This window comes from Haliotis asinina, chromosome 12 (genome assembly GCF_037392515.1).
Source record: "Haliotis asinina isolate JCU_RB_2024 chromosome 12, JCU_Hal_asi_v2, whole genome shotgun sequence".
Taxonomy (NCBI): Eukaryota; Metazoa; Mollusca; class Gastropoda; order Lepetellida; family Haliotidae; genus Haliotis; species Haliotis asinina.
The window spans coordinates 38,903,552-38,928,626 of record NC_090291.1 but is presented as its reverse complement, the minus strand read 5'-3'; the positions used below and the strand labels follow the sequence as shown (position 1 = coordinate 38,928,626).

The 25,075-nt window shown below is 38.0% G+C and overlaps 1 protein-coding gene across 1 annotated transcript in view; it reads left to right on the top strand.

Moving 5' to 3' along the window:
- Positions 1-25,075, top strand: part of LOC137258922 (C-Maf-inducing protein-like) — a 102,007-nt gene that overhangs the window by 29,167 nt on the left and 47,765 nt on the right. The window contains exons 4-7 of the mRNA XM_067796618.1: positions 1,913-1,984; positions 13,272-13,361; positions 14,504-14,611; positions 22,655-22,735. Of these exons, the coding sequence (XP_067652719.1) occupies positions 1,913-1,984; positions 13,272-13,361; positions 14,504-14,611; positions 22,655-22,735 (351 nt within the window). The remainder of the gene's footprint in view (positions 1-1,912; positions 1,985-13,271; positions 13,362-14,503; positions 14,612-22,654; positions 22,736-25,075) is intronic.

The window sequence follows — 25,075 nt, the reverse complement described above, 5'->3', positions numbered from 1 at the left end:
TTATTTGGTGTAAGACAAAGATGTCTTGGCACAAGTGGCAGACGTCAGCAAGGACCATAAGGTAGGATAAAGAAGGTGTGGTCAAAGCATGCCCACTCATTGGTCTACGCTTGTTATCGTCCAGCATTTGTGTCAAGATTGTTTAGCTGAGGGTCAAAATCGGCTTTCAGTTGACTTGTTGAAGTAACAATGAAGAAGTGGTAGGTGTCATGAGTGGTGATCGATATGCCAATCACCCATGATTATGTTCATATGAAGTTTTAATCGATTGCATGCGATGGAAGCGTACCGATATTTTTAAGAAGAATCTTTAATCCTCATAATGACATGAGGGCCTGTGGTGTATTTGGGACAGTTGGGTGGTGTAATTAAGATAGATAAATTTAGTGTTTGGAACAGTTTGTAAGATTAGTGATTGGACTATTTTGGACATTTGAGTGGTTTGTTTCCGCCGAATGGATGGTGTCTTTGGGACAGCTATGTTTGATGTTTTGGAATGAATTGTTAATGGACCTTATAAACATGAATGAGGTAGTTTTTGAAAATGTAACCAGTATCTGTTAGCACTGTACATGGAGTAAACCTTCAGATGAGGAAGGAAATATATACACTAGCAATGTGCAGACTATCATGTTGCCACCAGCCTGCCTTGAAGTAGGAGGGAATGCTAAACATGCTAGAAATACCACAGGATTAAGATGTATTACTCTATAACTACCTAATTAGTCCTAGAGGACATTCCCTTGGGCGCAGTGCTCCTGGTGTTCATGTCGAATATTGAAACTAGACTGGAAGTACGAGGAACAGTTTCAGCCTCTGTACACTTTTAAAATTTGTTTTACAAGTTCTTAAAGAAGCAGGTGGACATGGACAACATTATGGCTCAGTTCGCTCAAGGCTTAATCCCCCAACATCTGAGAATCTGCTTGCTTCCTTGTAGAGTTGGGGCTTTACGTTGTTGTGCACATCTTATGCCACGTCTTTATGTTGGAGTAATCCCAGTTCCCCTCATCAGGGCAATCATTCTAATGTCAGCCGAGTCATACTCCATGGACAGTATGTATAGAAGGCGTCATAGTCGTCTTATGTATACTGTGTTAAATGGTCAGTTCAGTCTGTTGAAATGAAGCAGTTGTCGAAGAGACTGAAACTTCCTAACAGGCTGAAGTTTAATGTCAAACTTTGGCAGAAAACAGTATGTGTAGCATGTTTTTGAATGTTTTAATTAAGATAATCGGATGGGCCATGCTACACTAAGGCACCATTAAAGATATAATTTCTATACGTTTAGACTAACAAATCAAACACGAAATCCTGAAACATGCTATAGTCCTTATAACGTTTCAAGGTCTTTTCCAGTCCCCTTCATCAGGTGAACCTTGAAAGATGTTTGAAGAATTGAAAAGACGTTTAATCCATAACAGATATAAGTCATACATCACAACTTCTAAATGCCGCTAAAAGATATATTTTTGTATGTTTTAAAATGGTTACAACCATTTCTCATACACTGGTTTGTCTTGAGCTGCTCAGAAGCTTGTGCTTGGCAGCAAGTCTTCAACAGATGCTGGAAAAAGCCCAAACTGATATTTAAAATTCTAATGTCTAATGTCGTGACTTTGTAGAGGAAGAGGAAGAGGAAGAAACTTTTAAAGCAAGTGTTACATTTATTGACTGAATGCAATAATAAAATTTTAATGTAACTCCTGTGGAGAAAAAGAGAGTTTAAACCAAAATAAATTTGCCCCCAAATTAGCTGCTAATGTTCTTATTGTTTTAGATTAAAGTTATGTTTACATGGTACAGTTTTTAAGTAAAACATATGACAGATTAAGATCACAATGTTTTTGTTTCATTTGATATAGCTTAATTATGTCAATGAGTTTACCTGTGAATTTGATTTCTTTTTCAGAAACACATGTACAAATATGAAAAACTGTTAAAGAATGCGCGGAGACCTGAAGTTTTAGTAAAAGAAATAAAGGTAAGGTGTGCTTGATTTCAGGATTTATTTAAATTTATTAATTTGTTGTAGGCTTATGTTTTACATGATTTAGAAATGTGCAAGTGAACAGAATGGATGCAGGAAATGTATGTGTTATAATGTGATATTTTACGGAAGTATTCAGTGATAGCAACACAAAGTTACATCAATCTTCAAAACAAGTAATAATTCAGAGTTAAGTGCCATACCTCAGATATTTCAGGGATGCAAGCTATTATCTAGTTCATTGGATTTCATAGAGAATGGCTTTGAAACTACCTGTGGAGTTTTAATCAGTTAAAGATGAACATTTTGTAGATTACACTGTCAGTAAAGTACACTTTCTATGTTAGGTTGACTACCATCGCCACTATTATTTCCAAGGAAGGAACACTTTCTAGATGCATTGTGTAATTCATGTTACATCTTACACTAGACTACACAACTTCATAACCTGTGAAGATGTGGTTTAGAACTGATATTCAGCAACCTAGGTGACTGATGGGATTGGGTTGTCAGGCTTCAGATTGTGATTGACACGTTATCCCATCACTATTACGAAGACTGATGCTCATGCTCTTGATCACTGGATTGTCTGGTCCAGATTTCATCATTTACTGATTGTTGCTTTTAGTCTATGTTAGTGAACGTGATGTGATTAGTCAGCAATATACAAGGTCAAAACTGACAATTTTTGATGGTTAATGACCAGAACGAGGTTCAACAGGAAGTCATGTCAATTAGTAGTGAGACCAAAGGTCACATGACCTGTGTGGTTTTATGGATAGAGAATCAGTCAGGAGAGGTTTGTTGGTTGACCCTTTGGATACCTCATTCCAAATGATGTTACAGGATTTTTTGTTTGTCTGCCAGTCTATCAGCATGATAGATTTGGCTTTGTTTCTGTTAAGTGAGTGAGTGAGTGAGTGAGTTTTATGCTGCACTCAACAATATTCCAGCTATATGGCAGTGGTCTGTAAGTAATCAAATCTGGACCAGACAATCCAGTGATCAACATGAACACCATTGAGGGTAAAACAAGGTCATAGCAGCTAGGAGTGACTGGGTGCACAACACACACCAACACTCCATGACACAATAAAAAAAAAAGTAAAAAAGAAATATGCATCATTTCAGAAGTGCGGGCACAGTGTTGAAAGTGCCATTTTTTCTCCTGTATTAGTATAATTGGTTTAAGAATGATAACTTGTGCAAACAGAGATGAAATTTGGTTTCGTGCTTGCCAGCACAGTCTGTAGTGAGGTGGTCAGAGGTCAGGTCAAATTGTAATGGACTTGACTCTGTTTCACGTGATGTATGTAATGAGTAATTTCTTTTCCAGGGTAGATCAGTCATTTTGATGTATAATGGACTCCATTCATGATGTATTTCATTACAAAACAGAGGCGGTGGGGTAGCCTAGTTGTTAAAGCCTTTGCTCATCATGCTGAAGCCCTGGGTTCGATTCCCCACAAGGGCACAGTGTGTGAAACCCATTTCTGGTGTCTCTGATATTCCTGTTATTGCTGGCATGTTGATAAGAGCAGCGTAAAACCATACTCACTCACATCGGACATGAATTTGGTGCATTATATACTGAGGGAAAAAAATAAGAAATCACATGAAAGCACTCGTGTTCTCTTATTTTATTCCAGGTTTGATCACAAGCTGTGTGTTACAAAGCTTGTGAAGATACCTTGGGGAAAAAATAAAGGAACACTTGTCCTTTCATGTGGTCCCTTGTTTTTTTCATTCAGTATAGCTAAAATACTGTGCAGATTGTGTTTTACTGTAAGCACATGGTTTTGTTGTTATTTCTTATCTCAGGTAAGCTCATGTTTAGACGATTGTTTCAAGGGTTGTGAAACCCATGCCTTTCAGTTTAAATTCTACAATTTCATAACAACACATACATACATACACAAAACCAAGTTCTATGGATAGCCAACTCTTTTTTGAATCCAGTGTTTTGGTGCAGGTACTTACACTATTATCATTATTTGCGTGTTCACATATACTGAACAATAGAAGAAATGCAGCTCTGGCCTTTTGTGAAATTTTTAGATAGAAGACATAGCTATGAATGCTAACTTTTATGAGATTTCAGTTTTTTAAACTTTTAAAACATTTCTTTAGCTGATCAGTAGAGTTATACACTCACCCTTAATTTCTGATTTTTTGGGTGGTTGAATTTAAAGTCAAGTGGTAATTAAATGTAGAAAATTTAAACATGAAAAAGGTATTCTAGCAATGCCAACTTTGTACAGAAAAAGAGAATGTGTACTTTGTCCACCCCAGCTGTGAATTCTCAAACAACGCACTCTTTGCTCTTCAGCAGACAGCTGAACATGTTTTAGTGTGTGAAGGCAATTATGTGCCTGTTACAAAGATGAATAGCTGAATTGAAGTTTAAATATATCCAGAGTGAATGTACTGGTACGTAGTGACCTGTGTCATTACTTGTTACAAAAACAGAAAATTTCAGAAATATTTGTAATTAATTAGATTTGTGTAACATTATCTATTTTAGTCTGTAGCATTTTTGTTGAGGGCATCAACTATCGTCAGATTACTGTAAACTCATTCTATCTGAATGTGTTTCATTACTTTACCAGAATTTCTGAAATATTTTTAGTCATTTCTAGGACAGATCCTGCTTTGTACAGCATTATCTATTTTATTCTGTAGCATATCTGTTGAGGGTGTTTAGCAGATTAATGTAAACTACGAATTCAAACATTGTTTATCAAATTCTCTATCTGATTCTTTCTGAATGTATGTTGTTAACTTAAGGTAGTAGCGCTGTGGTTCTGTTGCCATATGATATATAGAAACTATAGCCTGTTTCACTTTTTGTGGGGAATGAAATAATGCGATTAATCTTTCGTGCTTTCTGCCCATAATAGATGAATCTCGGAAAATTTGATTAAATTGCAGTCACAAACCATCGCCATAACCCTGACCCTGAACTTTGTTGAGATTTGCTCTGATTATTTATGAAGTTCAAAACTGCTTGAAACAAGGGCTTAGCTGAAGAACATTTACTGTGCAAAGTGTTGACTTCGCTAGTACACCCAGCACAGAATTATCTCCGGATTCTACTGTGGTTCACACTGAGAGTGAGTCAGTTTCTCGGGATTAATGCCCACTTGAGCATTATTTCAGTTTTCTCACATGTTGTCATAACTGGGGGGTAGGGTGGAGGTGAGTGAAGCAGGTTTTAGATGTTTGCGTCTTTGTGAAGTAGTAAACCCTTGTACATGAGTATGTGTCAGAATGAAAAGTGCTTAAAGTTTTTTTGTTTTTACTGTTTTATGCAGATTAGTGGGGGCAGTGGTGGTGAAGTTGAGGCACTACAAGAGATCTGTGATTAGGGTTTGAATCCCATGTTGACCCTTTTATGTTTCTAGGTGTGTCAGCACCAAACCATTATACCTACACTTAGTTTCAACAAAGCGTTAAATGTCTAAGGTCTGGATAACTTCAGCCTTTTCCCCAACATGCTGTTGCCAGGCCTTGATATAACTTGCTTTTCACATTGTCATTAAACCTAACTTGCAGCTTTCCTTAATCACTTCCAGTGGTACCCAGCAAGTTGGTTAAAATTCTGGATTTAAACCCACAAATCAGTGAGTAGGGTTTTATAATGGTTTTAGTAATATTCCAGGATATCATGGCAGGGTACAACAGAAATGGGGTTCATACATTGTACCCACATGAAGACTTAAACTCAGGACTTTGGCATGACAAGCGGTTACCCCACTGATTCTGTGAAATCCAGAAATGAGGTAACTGCTGGATCTAAAGAAGGTGAAGTTTTTGCACTAAGGTATATTGAGGTATTATAAGACTTTAAATGATTTGAGGAAATGGTTGAGGTGTTTTCCTGGTTTTACAAGTACCTTCTAACATGTAGTCAAAATTTACAAATGACTAGTTTCATGAATGTTTCATATATTTACAAAAAATATCCAGAAATTGTGACGTTTAACTTCTACCTGTTTTTGCTGTATTCTGGGGAATTATTCATGTGGCATTTAGTACAGTAACAGATGTTTTCCACCTGAAAATGCAGAGTAGGAACTAGTTACACTATGTTGCAGCTGTGTACAGGAAGGGCACCTGTTATCAGTCCCATGCAGGTGCAAGTTGCATACATCACTGTCTAGGCCAATCAATAGGCTTGATTAGATCTCAGGCATTGTTCTTCAGTCAACAGGATGTGAAACTTTGACCAGTAAACTGTGTAGAGGGATGTTAAAAAATATGAAAGATGTTACAGAGATAATGTCTGACTCACAGCTTGAATGCATCTGAATGTGGTATTTTGAGAACTCTTGTGTTGATGGTGATGAGATCATATAACAAGAGGACTCATGCCTTGGAAAGTTTTGCTCAAGTTGGATAGCCTTAAGGTTAAAGCGTTCGCTAATAACACTAAAGACCGCGGTTTGATTCCCACATTGAATACCATTTCCGTTGTTCCTCACTGTGATATTGCGGAAATATTGCTAAAAGTGGCACAAAAATGTACTGACTTAAGTTATATTGGATAACAACCATATACATACATGTATACAAATGTTTCATTGGGAGAGCATACTGTGCAGTGTTTGATAACTACAAAAATGACTGTTTTGTGTGTTTGTGTAAATCATGAAAATGACTTGTTCTGATCCACCAACTGAGCTCCAATTTCTGCTGCAACATTGTAGATTTATTGATCATTAATTTCAGTTTCTGATAATTCCCAGTGTGTAATAAACATATGTGATACAGTAGTAAATTTAACATTGTTGCTAGTTGAAAATGCCTTGGATAGGTCCAAATTCACTGCCAAAATCACTGTTGCTCCACCCACCTGGTGTTTATGTTCTTTTATTCCATTCAAGAGGTGAGATGGGTTTAACATCATACTTGAGATTATTGAACAACGATAGCATAGTGATGAAAGTGTTCTCTTGTCTAGTTTGATTCCTGAAGTGGGAATAATGAATGTATCAAGCACATTTCTGTCATCCTCTACTATGATTTTACAGGTATTTTGCAAAAAGTGATGCAAAACCTCATCCACTTTTGAGGGGGTTGAGTCCCGTCAGGGATTTGAACTCGCACCTTCAGGGTCAGGCACCTAGTCGCCAGCACACAAAGTCCAGCTGGAAGTTTCAATTGCTGAGTGGGATAGACTTGCGTACTGACTTTGTGTGCTGGTGATTAGATGCCTGACTCTGACAGTGTGAGTTCGAATTCCTGATGGAACACAACAAAAAAAAAAATAGTAGAATTTGTACTTTCATAAGAAAGTGTTGTTCCAAATATGATATATGTTACATATGACCACTTTCTAAATGGCATTGTGTGATCAATCCGCATTTTATTCATATAATGTTCAGCTCTACCCAGTAATCTCAGCACTATACTTGACTATGTTAAGATTGATTTGTGAAATTGGGTCGTGACAAGGTACATGTCATCATACCCCAATTGCACAGATTTAGAATCCTTCGGGCATTCCGGTTCAGTCACGTTTATTTATGCATAAATGCAAGTCATGCCTAAAACTATATTCACTCAGTCACAGTCAGCAAACCTACTGGTAAAATGTGTTAACGTTATGAGCAACTACCGCAGGACAGGGAGAGCATCTCAGAAGGCTTGGTAGTGTGGGTTGCTGTCTTGCAGACAGAGGAGGGAGACATCGATCAGGTGCTATAAACTGGTCTGGTGCCCCTTTCACACAATCAATGATGGTGAATGAAACAGGATGTGAGTTTAAGGAAACATCTGTTGGGTGCTACATACATAGTGTCAGAGTGCCAACCAGCCAACTGATTTAATGCTCTCTCTCTCAGATCGATGGCCATTTGTCTGCAGCAAGGCAACACAATCTTTGTAACACCCAGACATTTAGCCTGGCTCTCCCTCCCAACTATCTTGTGAATGAGGTCAGAGTTCTGATTCTGTGTAATTATTCTATTTCACTGTTATTCTATTCTAATTTATCATTATTTAAGATTGCATTATTTTTTGTCTATGAAACCAGTTGTAAATTTTTTTGCATCTATTGAGGAGAAATTTCTTTTGCGATTAATGTTCATCTTTTAATTAAGCTGGATGGGTAGGGGGATATGTCAGCTTGAGAGATTTTCAAATTTGATTCACAAAATTTTTTCCGATGTTTGGGTCAGTGATACTTCCACAGAATTCTCTAATTGTTGACATTGTTGCCAAATTGTCAAGAACAATACAAAGGTTACTTCTCACTGTTACAAAAATCATCCTAGAGTCCACAGTCAATGCACGGCCTTACCCTTTTGGTCATCATGCTCATAGGGAATGAATTACTTCAAATATTCTTCTCTCATGTACATGCTTCAACTTCTCTAAATAGTCACTGCAGGAATTCAGTTTGTATAATTATCCTGCTCCTGAACAAAGTGTTGTTCCTGTATCATGAGTGTATGTCATAAATCCTTAGAAAGTATTTCATGAAATTTTGTATGCACATCAGGAAATCACTGAAATGCGGACATGTGGTAATCAGGTCTGATTTTTATATTTATTTCTGTTTCCATGGCTCAACCTTGCATCAAATGAAGAGTTTCTTTGTGGATCATAGCTCTGCAACTGGCCAGAGTGAAGTAGTGGAACTCAGTACTCAGGCACCTAGCTGATTACTTTTGCTGTTCATAATATTTGAATTGTATTATTTTTGTTTTTCTGTAGAGACAATTTTGTCTGAGGTTCAAATGGAAGTAGGAGAAATTTCTTAAGTTGAACTCATTAACTGTGAAATAAGTCTTTGTGAGATGCTGTTAGCCCATGAGGCCATTCCTAAGCAGCTGTCTTAGGCCCCTAAATAGATTTTATTAACAGACGTTTTTGTTTCTGATCGAAGAATAAAATGGATTCAGGTTCCAATAAAGTGTTTCATATAGGGTGGCAAAGTGTTAATAATCATAAACTATTCAGTAACATACAATCCTGCTTATGCTCTGTTTAGACAGGGGCAGTGGGGTAGCATAGAAGTTTAAAGCATTGGCTCGTTACTGTGAAGACCTGGGCTCGATTCCCCACATGGGTACAATGTGTGAAGCCTATTTCTGATGTCGCCTTCTTTGATATTTGCTGGAATAATGCTTTTGAAAAGTGGTATAAAACTGTATTCACTTACTCTGGCTAGACGTGGATACAATAAATGTCCCCAACCTATTTCTGTTTTATAAAATGACTAAATGAATTTTAAGTCCACACTTGGTGTCTTCGTAGACGTGACATGCTTGATCGAAGTTGCCCATAGTGCAATGTTTTCGAGGAAACAAGAACTACTTGCATCCATACGTCAGTTGACGACTTGTTATTCTTTGGGTATTTTGTTCTGGGATAATAATTTGAGTTTACATTAAAATCTTTTGACATATGTTTTATTACATGGCATCACAAGAAGACTTCAGCATAAGCACTTTTGGATGTAATGAAATGTATTAATATTTTTTTTATCATTTTATGAATCCCCCTTAGAATTTGAATCACGATTTTCCATGGGTGTTCTTTGTTAAGCACAACTGCAATATTTTTCACAAGATTGGTGTCAAACTAAGATCCAGTGTGTGAAGTAACCACTGGCCCACCAGCCCGTGACTAGTAAAAATCTAATCATGACAGTCAATATCCAGTCATTGGCCCAGCTGGCTGGTGAATTTTCAAGGGATCATTTTGTAAATATATCACTTTATCCGACTTGCTACGTTACAATACACAGGCAAGATTATGGCCTGATAAAAATGTGTATCATGTTAGCTGCTTAAAGATGAAACTCATAGCTGACAATATCTTATTCTGATCTAATTTTAATATCTTTTGCCTAGTTTCTACATTCAAAGTTCGGACTAGTGAATTATTTTGTGGGCTAGTAACTTTGAGGCATAGCTAGCCTGACTGGCTAGCAAATTGTGGAAAGTATTTGCACGCTGCTAAGTACCAGTGACTATGACCTGCACCACATTGCAGCCAGGACGTCTGTAACCGAAACACACAAGTCAAACCCAGAGGGTGACCCTATGACATGTATTTAAGATACACACATTTTTGTGTAACCTCAGTCAGCATCTGATAACCAAATGTTTGTTGCTTTCAGTTGCAATAGGAGTCCTAGATACGACTCCAACAAAGAGCATGAAAATCAATAGTGAGACATTACGGTACAAGGCACTTTTTCAATAATTAGGTCAAACCAACAAATTAGGTTTTGTAGGACTGTTTTTCTTCCCATTACGAGATGGAATATGTCTTTTAAAATGTCATGTTTTCGTATGTTGCAGTGTTGCACCTTGACCTACCAATCTATGGGTACCCCAGTAATTAATTTCAAGTGTCCTATGGGAAATACAAGTGTTCTGTAAAGTAATGACATCTTGGGTAGAGTGGTATAAGATTTGATAAGAACTGAAATTACAATACCTTTATCAAGAATTGGATACAATAAATATGTTTTATGCATCTCTTGGTATGCAATATTGTGTTACTTTCTGCATTCATTTTGGACAATTGTTCTTATTGGATGAATATATTGTTGTCATGTAACCCTGTATCATGTCGTGATTTCATTATCATATCAACAGCTGTAGTCTTTGCAAACATGATTATTGTGTTAAAATACTCCTTATGAACATAAAAGGATTCCATGACCTAACCTGTTTTAGAATATGTCTCATAGGGCAGTGGGTTAGCTTAGTGGTTGAAGTGTTCGCTTGTCATGCCAAAGATCCAGGTTCGATTCCCCACATGGGTACAATCTGTGAAGCCCACTTCTGGTGTCCCCTACCATGATATGGCGGAATATTGTTAAAAGTGGTGTAAAACTAAATTACTCACACTAGTATGTCTCTGCGCCTCTGTTCTTTAGATGTGACTTAACGGTCAGACTCTGTGCGTGGGGCCATTTCTTGTCAACATACCCAAGTGGTATGTGCAGTTATAGATATATATTGCTGACATGATAAATATTGCTGAATGAAATAGCAGCAAAAGCATTTCAGTATTTGTGAAAGTCGAAAATACATTTTTTGCAATGACTTAAAGTGGTATATGGAATAAAAGTGATGTAATGAAGAATATGGAATGAAAGTTTTCATTATCTTCAAGTGATCATTGAGTAGGTCTCTGTTTTATGGTTGTCCAGTGGAAATATGAGGACAAAACTGGTTATTGCTCATTGAAGATATTTAAAATGGCGATCTAATGCCTGAGCTGATTACTTGTCAGCGTGATCAGGGCGAAGAACATCTGTTTATGCATTCAGTCACTGGCATATCTTGCCCTGGTTTGATCTTCAAAGCAGGACCAGATATGCTAGTGACTGATCTGGTCTTGGTTTGTTCTTCAAAGCAGACCCATGAAGGTCTGGGGTATAATAGGCCTTCAGCAACCCATACTTGTCATAAAAGGCATCTCTGCTTATTGTAAGAGGCAACTAATGGGATCATGTGGTCAGACTCACTGACTCGGTGGGCACGTGTCATCGGATCACGACTGCATGGATCTATGCTCATGCTGTTGAAAACTGGATTGTCTGGTCCAGACTCAATTATTTACAGACTGCCTAAAGACAGATTATAGCTGTAATATTGCTGAGTGCGGGATAAAACTAAACTCATTCACTCTTCAAAGCAGCTGGCTGAGGCTGAATATTACTGTTTTGGTGGAACGATATTCACTCTCTCTGTGATGTGTTCTGATCATCAGATCTTTATTGAATGATGTGACAGGTTGTGAATTCTGCTACACATTTTTAATGTAGCAATTAGTGCAAAGCAACACCTGACAGGTTTTGATTTATGAGGATTTCAGGTGCCTGTGCAAGGTGTTACTTCCTCAAATGATGGTGGTAAGGTAGCCTAGTGGTAAGGTAGCCTAGTGGTAAGGTAGCCTAGTGGTAAGGTAGCCTAGTGGTTAAAGTGTTCGTATGGGTTCCATTCCAAGCATGGGTACAATGCATGTGGTGCAATCTTTTACCAAAGTATGACAGTGAAATGTGAAAAGAGGTAAACATTATGATGATAAATCTGTAAAGGTTAAGGAGAACTCAGATTTAACAACTAAACTTGATTGCACAACATTGGGACAATGTCAAAACACAACTGACCTAGGATGAATATGGTGCAATTTCTATAAAAACTGTAATTGGTGATTAAAGTCATCTTTACTTAATGCAAGAAATTTGAGAATATTGTTGTCAGAAGAGGGGATTGCATTGAGATACATGGGGAACATACCTAGAATGGATCAAGAAGAGTGATACGATAATAAAAAAGAATTTGGTACATAAGTACTGCTGCAAGAGGAGTCTGTTATGGTATATATTGCAATAGACCCTTGGTGTGTGATATATTATGTACTACAAATTGTGTGTAATGCGATACATATTGCAACACAAAATTGGGGTATATGTTATTAATCATATGGAAACAGCAATATCATATATCATTTCTAATGTAAAAGTTTGTTTATCTAGATTTTTCTGCTGAAAATGATAACCTGATTACCAGAGTTTTGCAGTATTTGATATTTATATGGCGCTTTGCTTGAGGCAGTGTTATTGTCAATCAATATATCATATTGACAGCTGGGTGTTACATTATGACACTTGTTAAGTCATTACATGTTCTGAGATTAATCAAGAGCAAATGACAGAAGTTCTGTAAATGTTTTAAATAGAACTACTTGCTCACAGATTACTACTCACCGTGTGTTTTTATGTCTCCCATTTAGCACCTGTGCATTTGTGATTAGTATACTGATGGTGGTAAATAATGCAACATAGGTGGTATAACAGAAGACAGTTGAATGTCTTGAAGATAAATAAAATGAAGTTTCATGTAAATCTTGGTGCTACAGCTTTTGTAATGCCTGTGCTGTAAATGTATGCTGGTTTTACTGCAATGGTATTTTACTAGTAAAAGATCTGAACTCGTCTTTTTGATACATGTGGCACATCTTTATTTGTTCTCTTACTTCGAATACCTTATGTGTATTTGTCCCATGTCATATTTGTGAATGCACTTTTTCATGAAAGTACAGATTCTATTACTGTTGTTGGGTTGAGTCCCATTTGGGAACTGAACCCACACCCTCAGAGTCAGGCATCTAGTCACCAGCACACAAAGTCACCTTAGCGCAGTGATACCCTGGACATAGATTTTCGAAGCTCACTTAGCACTGTATTGCAGAGTGTGATTGATGTCTCACTGGCAAACCTTAAGTATACAGTATTTTGTCTGTATTGCAGAGTATGATAGATGTCTCCTTGACAACTCCTATACAAGATGTCTCTGTGTACCAGTTCCCCCTGGACTTGGTATCTGAGTTACTACAGCAGGTATGTAAAGGATAATCATGTGTTTACCTTTCATAAAGATTCCAGGTAGAACTGTTCTTCAGCAACCCATGCCTGTTGTTGGAGGCAACGAACCGGATCGAGTGGTCATGCTCACTGACTTGGTTGACAGGTCATCATATCCCATTTGCCCAGATAAATGGGCATGCAGTTGTTCACTGGGTTCTTTGGTTCAGACTCAGTTATGTCATAGCTGGTATATTGCTGAGTATGGCATGAACTCTTTCCATCACCCATGTAGCATCATTTCAGATTTTCCAGGTACCAGAAGTCTCATAGACTGTGTTCTGTGTGAAAAGGTACAAAATTTGGGTTGTCCTTCACAGCCAAATCAGAATTTCCTGTTTCCTGTTGGCATTCTTATCCTGTTTGAAACTGTGACAATTTCTGTGTTAAACTGGTATTTTTATTTAAATATAAAACATGTTTAACGATTGAAATCTGTAGTGTTTGAAGGACATTAATCACTTTAGCCTAAGAACTCCTCATTCCACAATGAAACCAGAGAAGATCTGCTTTAAAGTTGGTCTTCAGTAATCCATACTTGGGATCTTGTGGTCAGACTCACTGCTTTGGTTTACACATGTCATCGTATCCCAATTGGGTAGATTGATGCTCATGATGCTCATCACTGGACTGTCTGGTCCAGACTCAACTATTTACAGGCTGCTGCCATACAGCTTGAATATTGCTGATGGCAGTGTTAAACAAGAAACCAACCAACCATTCCATAAAGGAATCAGTGTGTGGTGATTGTTACTCTCATGCTCGAACAAAAAATTTAGACAGTTGTAGCACTCTCATTTTCCTTGTGCATTGCTGTCCAAAGCCAAGTCAACTCATATTTGTGGACTTGATGGTCACAATGGCAGGTGGCAGTGGGGTAGCTAGGTGGTTTAAGCGTTTGCTCTTCACTTCAAAGATACAGGTTTTGATTGCCCACATGGGTACAATGCTTGAAGCCCATATTGGGTGTCCCCAGTCTGATATTGCTGGGATATTGCTAAAAGCAGCTTAAAACCTCATTCACTCAGTCGCTCACAGCTTTATGATATGGATTCAAACATTTGAAATATCTGCTTTAATTATCATTCATATCATTTTTATTTTATTTGTTTTCACAGAATTCAGATGTCATCACCAAAGTTGCTCATGAAAATATTATTGTAGCATTGGCACCTCTTCTTGAAAACAACCATCCCACGCAAGAAATCTGTGATTTTTTCAGCAAGGTGAGTCTTATCTGATAACTGCTTGATATTTGCATTTCATATCATTGTTACAAAATATAAAGCAATGGCTTCCTTGTTACAAAAAGAAACTAAGCCATGAAGACCATGTTATATTTGGGATTACACTCTTTTAGTTAAGTACAGATTCTAGTACTTTTGTTGGGGTATTAAAATACACTCCATCTATCCGTGTACATTTATCTGTTCCAAGCAGAACTCTAAAACCATTCCGTATTTCTTCACCAAACTTGGCACATAGATAGATCTGGTGGTGAACTGGTGCTTTTTGGTAGTTTTGGAAACTAATTTTGGTGTTTCCATGGCAACAAGTTTGACTTTGACTGAAATTGGTGGTAGTGCTTTTTTCTGGAGCAGAATTGTAAAACCGTTCTCTATTTCTTCATCAAACTTGGTACATAACTTGGTCTAGTGGTGTACTGGTACCTTTTGCTAGTTTGGGGATAAAATATTTTTGGCGTTTCCATGGCAACAAGTTTGACTGAGACTAAAATTGGTGGTAGTTCTCTTTTCCAAAGCAGAACACTAAAACCGTTCCTTTTTCTTGACCAAACTTGGTACATAGCTTGGTCTAGTGGTGTACTGGTGCCTTTTGGTAGTTCTATAGTTCTGAATGAGATATGTTTGGTGTTTCCATGGCAACAAATTTGACTTATACTGAAATTTGTGGTAGTTCTGTTTTCTGTAGCAGAACTCTAAAACTGTACACTATTTCTCCACCAAACGTGGCACATAGGTGGTGTAGTGGTGTATTGTTACCTTTTGGTAATTTTAAAATTCTGATTAAAATATTTTGCGTTTCCATGGCAACAAGTTTGACATACACTGAAATTGGTGGTTGTGCTGCTTTCAGGAGCAGAAATTTAAATACCGTTAATTATTCTCTTTCCACTTTTCCATAAACACATCAAAACATTTGACATAATCATAACTTGTAGACATATTCATGAAGGATATTTGGCCGTTGTGGGGGAATCTCGATGACTTTGTCCTCTTGTTACAAAGATTTTACTCAGAGAGTATAATTCCAAATATAACATATGTTAATATAACCAAGTGCTCTACCAAATACAAATATGCATAAATAATGGTTCTTAGAAAAAGACATTTATTGCATCAGGTGCAAAATGAATTTTTAAAAATACATTGTTGTAAACATATTAACATGTTCTTGAACAATGGTTATTGCACTAGGCACAATGTAATAATAGAAGTGTGGAATATTGAGTATATTAGCATAGGCATTCTATTTAGCCTACAGTATCAGGGCATGCTATGATGCGTATTGCAGAAGGGCATGAAATAATTGTGATGTGTCTGACACTGTCCTTCATGGCCTTGTTGCAATACTAGCCAAGGGCTATTGTCTCTGGCCTGTCTATAGCAATTAAAACCAAATGGCCAACAGCGGAAATTGTTCTCCAAGGGTGCTTCATGCGTTTCACAATTGATTTCTATAACTGTTATCATAAAAACTTGTATGTCATTCTCTGAAAATGTGCAGATTGACATAGCTTGCGTTTGATCACACGATTTTTTCGGGCAATGTTATCAGTGTTAGCATCATCTAGGCCTGAATGTGATGAATACATTTATGCACCAAAGATAGTTTCCTAGTTGACTTCTCTCAGGTGAAGGTAACACGTTTATATTCCTTCTGGTAATGGGGATGTTGGTTCAGAAATTACTTTGCATTGTGAGGAACAAAAACATCACCAGACATTTTATTGACTTTCTGTGATCTATAGACAAAGGAATCTGTGATTAATAGAGAAGAATAAATAAACAGTGCTACAGACCCCAGCCTTCTTTGATGACAGACATTGGAAATGGTTCAAGTTGTCTTATCTTGTAGAAAATAGGATTGCATCAAAGCATAGATTTCCGGAAATTCCTGTTTCAGTACGTCTGGTGATAGGTAATAATGTATTGTGGCTTAGATAATGATTGAACGTGTGGAAGGAAATGGTCAAATAAAGAATTGTGACAGACTGTTTTCACAATTACAGAGCAGTCAGTTTTCATTTTCATCAAGATCAGTTTGATCCAAGACATTCATAGCATTCTAGAACAGTTATGGATTTCTACAGTGTACATTGTGCTTGGATTCTCAAGTATATGAACGTGTGTGTGGACTCATTTAAAGATGGTATATGGAGGAATTCAAATTGAGGTATTGATTAAATAATCTTATCAAAGCAGTGAAAAAGTTATGCTATATTTCACTGAAGATGATTTCCTGGTATTCTAAGATAGGAGTATTTTCTATTCACTTACAAGTTACACTTCAAACGTCCGTATCTGATTTCTTTGGTATGATCAATGTCATGATGACAGAGTTGAAATTGAACATGATTTTGTTTTAGCTAAATCATGTGCCACAAAGATATAACATTGAGCGAGAGTTCCTATCCAGATAGAGATACAATATCAATATATCTAATGGCAGTTCTTTCTGAGGACATCCCAAGAGTAGCTCTGTGAGGTTCAGAACTGTTTTAAATGGCAATCCAGGCTTCAGGGAGCAGATGATTCAAAATTGATATTTGATGTTGAACAATGTTAATTGATGGCAAGGTGATGTTGGAAACTGAGATGAGTAGGCTTGCTGAAATGCCAGTTTAAGGTTAAACTTGGCATCTGTTACCAAATATCATTGACAGTTCCACAGGGTACAATTGAAAGTTCTCAAATCTTGTCCTAGGAGGAATGAGATGAACCTTGGTGAAGTACCTATCAATTGATTTTAATGTTTGATGATTTTCTGAGTTTGAGCTTTTTCATGACTTCTCTGGAGATGTAACTGATGCTTGTAATCAATGTTGGTATGTCCAACTGGGGATGGTTTTTCAAGACCTTGACTCAGACATTATGTGGAATTAGTTCTTTCATGTGTAGAATGAAAGCTTCATTCATTAATAAAACAATTCTTTGAAATAATCTCAATATGTAAACATGCTCAAATATGAAAATGTGCTTAAAGGGAACTATAAAATTTTTATTTCCACTGCTGAAAGAACCAGGAAGAAGGTTCATTTCGTAGTGTTTTCAAGGCTCCAAAGACATTAATTTATACTCGAGGATTGTCTAAGAAACCATAGTATTGCAACATACTGAAAGTTAATTTTGAGATGTGCTTCAGAGCAGTGCACATCAAATAGCTACAAATAAGTTTCTGCTTTTTGGCAGTGTGCAATCAGGGTTCCCTTTGATGTGGAAAACCTTCATATATGATGCTGTGTAAAGTGAAAATATGCATAAAAAAATCCCCTCTGCGTCGCTTGCGATGCAATAAAATCACTAATCAAAACCACACAATTTAGTGCTGTAAGAAATAAATGTACCTAAATTGATCCCTGATTTCAAACTAATTATAAAGTACACACTATAATTCTTTAACATTTAGGCTTATAGGCATGTACCTGAGAAAAAAAGACATTATTAGTTGAAAATATTGTTTAAAATAATTTAGATGTTGAGAAAAAGAAATATTATGCAGGCAATTTTACTTCCTTCAAAACCAATGCTTTGGTATCAAGGGAATAATCTATCAATCAAAGGAAATGGAAACTAAGAATCAGAGGCCCAAATAAGCTGCATATCCAGGTAAAATATGCATAGGAAATTTCCAATTATGCATTGAAAAATAATTATTGCATACCAATTTAAAATGTTAGGTACTTAAAAAGTTTTAATATATATGTGTATGGAACATATTCATCAATATCATCAGCATTGTGATTGCTATCAAGTTGTACTGCTGTCAGTACAGGATTTTTTATGAAATCTTTTCCATTATATTGTTAAGTTGGTTTTGAATAGGTATGACATAAGGCAGTACGTACCTGCTTAGAAAAACTTACTCAGTGACATACACTTAGGTGAGTAGAAGCATTGAAATACCCAGATATCTGAAAGCAGTAGTTAACACTAATAACAGAAAAATAAAATACCCATTCAACATTCATAAATTTTCATGGTTTTCCCTCATTATTATCATGTTTTCCTCTTTAGTGTCATCAAAAGTAATCTCGATTTCTCCAAAGGTGTTAAACATCTATGACTGCCTTTTCTCATTTAATTTTTATAAGCAAGAACATAACTGAACAGGCTGTCACTGAATTAAAGAAGTTGGGATGTAACCGAATTCAGGAATAGATGTAAATCATCAAGCAGCAATACAACTGAACAAGAATGGATATAAGCTGACAAGCTGGGATATAACTGAACAGGCTGTCACTGAATTAAAGAAGTTGGGATGTAACCGAATTCAGGAATAGATGTAAATCATCAAGCAGCAATACAACTGAACAAGAATGGATATAAGCTGACAAGCTGGGATATAACTGAACAGGCTGTCACTGAATTAAAGAAGTTGGGATGTAACCGAATTCAGGAATAGATGTAAATCATCAAGCAGCAATACAACTGAACAAGAATGGATATAAGCTGACAAGCTGGGATATAACTGAACAGGCTGTCACTGAATTAAAGAAGTTGGGATGTAACCGAATTCAGGAATAGATGTAAATCATCAAGCAGCAATACAACTGAACAAGAATGGATATAAGCTGACAAGCTGGGATATATATAAGTAAGTTGGGATGTAACTGAAATGGAAAAGATGTAAATCATCAAGCAGCAATACAACTGAACAAGAATGGATATAAGCTGACAAGCTGGGATATAACTGAACAAGCTGGGATATATATAAGTAAGTTGGGATGTAACTGAAATGGAAAAGATGTAAATCATCAAGTAGCAATACAACTGAACAAGAATGGATATAAGCTGACAAGCTGGGATATAACTGAACAAGCTGGGATATATATAAGTAAGTTGGGATGTAACCGAATTCAGGAATAGATGTAAATCATCAAGCAGCAATACAACTGAGCAAGAATGGATGTAAGCGAACAAGCAGGGATATAACTGAACAAGCTGAGATATATATATAAATAAGTTGTTATGTAACTGAAATGGGAAAGATATAAATCGTCAAGCAGCAATACAACTGAAAAAAACATATATAACCAAAGAATCAAGTCATTGAAAAAGATGGGATATAATTTAATATCCTTTGATATAAATGAAGAAGCTGTGAAGTAACTGAACAGACTTGGGTATAATGGTTGGGATGTAATATATCGATGTTTAGCTCAGTAAGCTGTAATATTCTGTCTTGAAAGTGCCATTCAACCCATCTGATTCGTTTGAAAATGTATGGACAACCCTTGGGAAAACAAAAAAAAATCTTCTATTTAGTAGTGCATACTCAGATACTGCATGACTCGAGCATAAATGGAATGAAATCCACAGTTTGGTTCTCTGAAGATTTGATTGGGAAACTTATTCTTCTATGGTACCAGTAACCAGAGCAAGCATTTCCATGCTTATTTACACTGCTGCATGCTAAGTGAGGTACATGCATTAATGATAGAAAAAAACCCATACCATTGTGTTGATTTACGGCTGATTTGATGCCTACTGTGCTAGCCATGGATTTGACTTGAAGCATGTCTGTAAATTGTGTTAAATAGATTGACTAAATCAATACTATCACACACTTGGTATTGGCTGCTGTCTGCTTCCTGAGACTTGGTCGGAAGTCGTGATGTCCTAGCTGCTATTGGAGACCAACATACTGCTGTAGTCATGGTGGCCAGTCTGCTAACCTGTTCTGTCTACTGCTGTGGTTGTGGTGGCCCACTTGTTAGCTTGGGCTGTCTACTGCTGTGATCATGGTGGCCCATCTGCTAGCCTGGGCTATCTACTGCTGTGGTTGTGTGGCCCATCTGCTAGCCTGGGCTATCTACTGCTGTAGTCATGGTGGCCCATCTACTAGCCTGGGCTGTCTACTGCTGTGGTTGTGTGGCCCATCTACTAGCCTGGGCTATCTACTACTGTGATCATGGTGGCCCATCTGCTAGCCTGGGCTGTCTACTGCTGTAGTCATGGTGGCCCATCTGCTAGCCTGGGCTGTCTACTGCTGTGGTTGTGTGGCCCATCTACTAGCCTGGGCTATCTACTGCTGTAGTCATGGTGGCCCATCTGCTAGGCTGGGCTGTCTACTGCTGTGGTTGTGTGGCCCATCTGCTAGCATGGTATCCCATTTGCTACTTGGGCCTATCTGTTCTTAGTCATCTATTGGTGAAACCTTAGTGGCCTATCTAATATTGCGATCAATCTATCATAGTGATCCATGTGGACTAGGGGCTAGCCTGTCTGATGCTGTCATGGTTTTTCTTGTTTTACAAGGGGCCTGTCATCCTTTGGGTCATGGAAGCCCATCTGTTTTTGGTGGACTGTCGGATGCGGTCTTGTTAGTCCATCTGCTACTAGCGGCCTGTCATCCTCAAGGGTCATGGTAGCCCATCTGTGTTTGGTGAACTGCCTGATACAGTCTTGGTATTCCTGCTGCTGTGGGCCTATTGTCCTCAGAAGTCTTGGTGACCTAACAGTTACTGGTCTACTGTCTGATGAAGTCCTGGGAGTTCAAATGTTACTAGGGGTTGTTGTCCTCTGGAGTCATAGGGGCCCAGCAATTACTGATGGCCCATCTGATGCTGCTGCTGAAGACTGTACATAACAGATCAGTGAGAATGTCATTTTATTCCATAATGAAGTACTGTTGTATGTCATACATTCTAACTCACTTATAGAGGTTTTGTTCATGATAATGAGGTGGTGGAGTAGACAAGCGGTGTCTCTTCACTACAGGGTGTTCAGTTCCCACAATCTGAGGAGCCAGTTCTTGGCATCGAGTCCAATGTCATGACTGGAAGAGTGTGTGAACTCAAGCATATGGTTAGCAATTCGCGAAGCGTTTGTAGCCCTACTAGCTTCTTAACACATTCAAAGTTAAGAATTCTTAGGACCATTAATGGTTCGAGAATAAGGGCCCTGTGTGGTTGCCCATGGCTGCTATTTCTTTTCTTTGGCAAGTTTGATAGAATTAATAAACTCTTGGTAATTTACTTTCATATCTAAGGAGATATACAGCTTATTGAGCTTGACCTCATCAGGTGAACATTGCGTGACTGTGTCACTACTGGTTGGGTCTATTATTTTGAAGGAGTGCACCTCTATCAGTTGATTGTCAACGAGTCCTAACAGCCAAGACAAGGTTGCCATCTCAGTGCCAATAAATCGTCAGCAGTGTCCTAACATACAGACAGTCTAATGTTTCCGATGTGTGCATGCTTCATTAGAATGCAACATTAACAACATTCTGTGCTTCGTTTGTTTAATGAAGTTATCTCGACCTGCCGCTTGCTCCATTCGACGTCACGGGTCAGCCATTTGTAGAGTAGTTCAGGTCAAGCTGAATGTACTGTAGTATTGTTATTCTGTGCTCAAACAACAAGAATTTACAGCCTGAATGGTCCATGGTTCATTTCTGGTTTCAGAGGTTTGATGTTAGAATTGCTGTACTGCTTATGGGGGGGGGGGTCTTGCCATGGATTCTGCTAGAAAGACCGTGATAGACTGGGTTGGAATATTGGCCTTCAGTAACCAATGCTTGTCGTAAGAAGTGACTAATGGGGTCGGCTAGTCAGTTCTGCTGTCTTGGTTGACACATGTCATCAGTTCCCAGTTGCGATGATCAATGCTCATGCTGTTGATCACGGGATTGTCTGGTACAGACTTGATGAATTACAAACCCCTGCCAAATAGCTGGAATATTGCTGAGTGCGGCACAAAACTATGGTCACTCACTCTGTAAGTAACACAGAGATGTTTGTTCCTGAATTAGACTGACATTCTAACCATGTGGAAACTTGAACTTTCTTTCTCTACTACCAGATTTCTGTGTGCATCAAGTGATATGATGATATAAAAACTCTGAACTACTGAAATTTAAACTGACTTGTATGCAAGCATCCAGCAAGCACAGCTGTTGAGCAATTTCTTGTACTGTCGATACATACTTTACACAATAGACTTAAATATTGTGAAAATCAGCATAAGACTTCACTCGCATAATACTGACATGACTAATTTCTTGAATATTTTCAATTTCAGCACTGTAAAAACAGTCCCCGGTCTAGCATAGTGATAGAGCTGTTCACCCCTGTGGTTCAAAGGATATTAAAACACAATATGGTGAGTACACTGAATACCATATTTATTCTAATAAAAACAAATATCTGTAAGCTATGGAGTTTAAGCTGAAAGACCTATATTCCCTCTACAGGCCAGACCCACTTCATAATGCTCTTACACTTTTTTTTCTCTAGAAGGTTAGAAATTTAATAGATTAAAAACAAAAACTTGAAGAAACATGCTGGGCCTGCACTATTCAGATATCTTATTTAATTGAACCCTTATTGGAACAGAGGGAGGAATTCTTTTGAAAGACAAAATGTTTGATCCTTTAGTTTCAGATTGAGTCATTTCTTGAGCTTGGAGGAGAGATCAGACATTACCACGAAAGTGTAACTTTTATTAATATAAAATATTAGTCATATTTGACATTATTCCTTTTAAAATCACAAAACATGAGAGAAAAGTTTGCTAAACAAGGGAGGAATTGAGTCTGGTCCTCAGTGTTTTGATTCTCTGGCTTTGTTTTCCCTCTTTACATGTTTTATTTTGTTTGTGGTTCTTTATTCATATTTGAACTAAAACATAATGTTAATCTCAGATTGTACCTCAGATATAGGATGTACAGATCGAACATATCAGATACATTTTGCTGAATTATTTGATGCTGATAATATATTTGACAGATAGATATGAGTGTGGGACCCGTTTTTTATTGTCCCTATTGGTACAATGTGTGAAGTGCATTTTTGGTATCCTTCTGTGATTTTGCTGGACACGTGAAGGTACGGGGTAGAATAGACCTTCAGCATGCTTGTTATAAAAGGTGACTATACTTGTTGTAAGAGGTGACTAATGGGACTGGATGGTCAGGCTTGCTGACTTGGTTGACACATCATTGGTTCCCATTTGCCCAGATAAATGGGCATGCAGTTGTTCACTGGATTGTCTGGTCCAGACTGGATTATTTACAGACCGCCGCCACATGGCTGGAATGTTGCTGTGTGAGGTGTAAAACTAAATTCACTCACTTACTGTGATATTACTGAAATAATGCAGCATAAAACTCATCCCACTCACTTGTTCAGCAAATTGTTTTACATTGTGACTTATTGTATCTCTTCAAAATTGGGACCGTTTCTGTATGATAAAGCACAAAGTAATATAAAATGATTTTACAGTGCGGAAATAAATATTTGTGAATAGATATTACCACAACACTAGGTAATAATGTGCTGTTTGGTAATGAGTTTATATGGAGCCTGTAGATGTGTTCCCAGGGAATATGAGCAGTCTTTGTAATTACCACACGCACATTGGATATCAAGAATACCTGTTTACGTCAGAACAGAATAAGAGAGATGTAAGGTGTTAGTGTCACTGACATGTGCAGCTCATTAATTTAGTCCTGCTGTGAAGTCTTTGTATAATGCCATCTGTGTTGTAACTGAATGTCTTTATCCGGGACATAAGACATATCTGGTCATATACACTATGAAGAACTCTCACCTAATGTGTAACAAAGTGCTTGTCAGGGCATGTCCTCTCACCTACAGTGTAACACACCATGCTGGCAGGGCATACTTTCACCTACAGTGTGACACACCACTCTCTCAGGGCATGTCTTCTCACCTACAATGTGACAAACCATTCTGGCAGGGCATCTTTCACCTATAGTGTGACACATCACTCTGGCAGGGCATGCCCTCTCACCAACAGTGTGACACACCACTCTGGCAGGGCATGTCCTCTCACCTGCAGTGTGATCACTCTGGCAGGGCATGTCCTCTTACCTAGAGAGTGTCACACCATTCAGGCAGGACATGTCCTGTTACCTAGAGTGTGTCACACCATTCAGGCAGGACATGTCCTGTTACCTAGAGAGTGTCACACCATTCAGGCAGGACATGTCTTCTTACCTAGAAAGTGTCACAGCATTCAGACAAGACATGTCCTCTCACCTACAGTGTGACACCCCACTCTGGCAGGGCATGTCCTCTTACCTAGAGAGTGTCACACCATTCAGGCAGGACATGTCCTGTTACCTAGAGAGCGTCACACCATTCAGGCAGGACATGTCTTCTTAAGAAGAAAGTGTCACAGCATTCAGAGAAGACATGTCCTCTCACCTACAGCGTGACACCCCACTCTGGCAGGGCATGTCCTCTTACCTAGAGAGTGTCACACCATTCAGGCAGGACATGTCCTCTTACCTAGGGAGTGTCACACCATTCAGGCAGGACATGTCCTGTTACCTAGAGAGTGTCACACCATTCAGGCAGGACATGTCTTCTTACCTAGAAAGTGTCACAGCATTCAGACAAGACATGTCCTCTCACCTACAGCGTGACACACTACTCTGGCAGGGAATCCTCTGACCTACAGTGTCACACACGACCC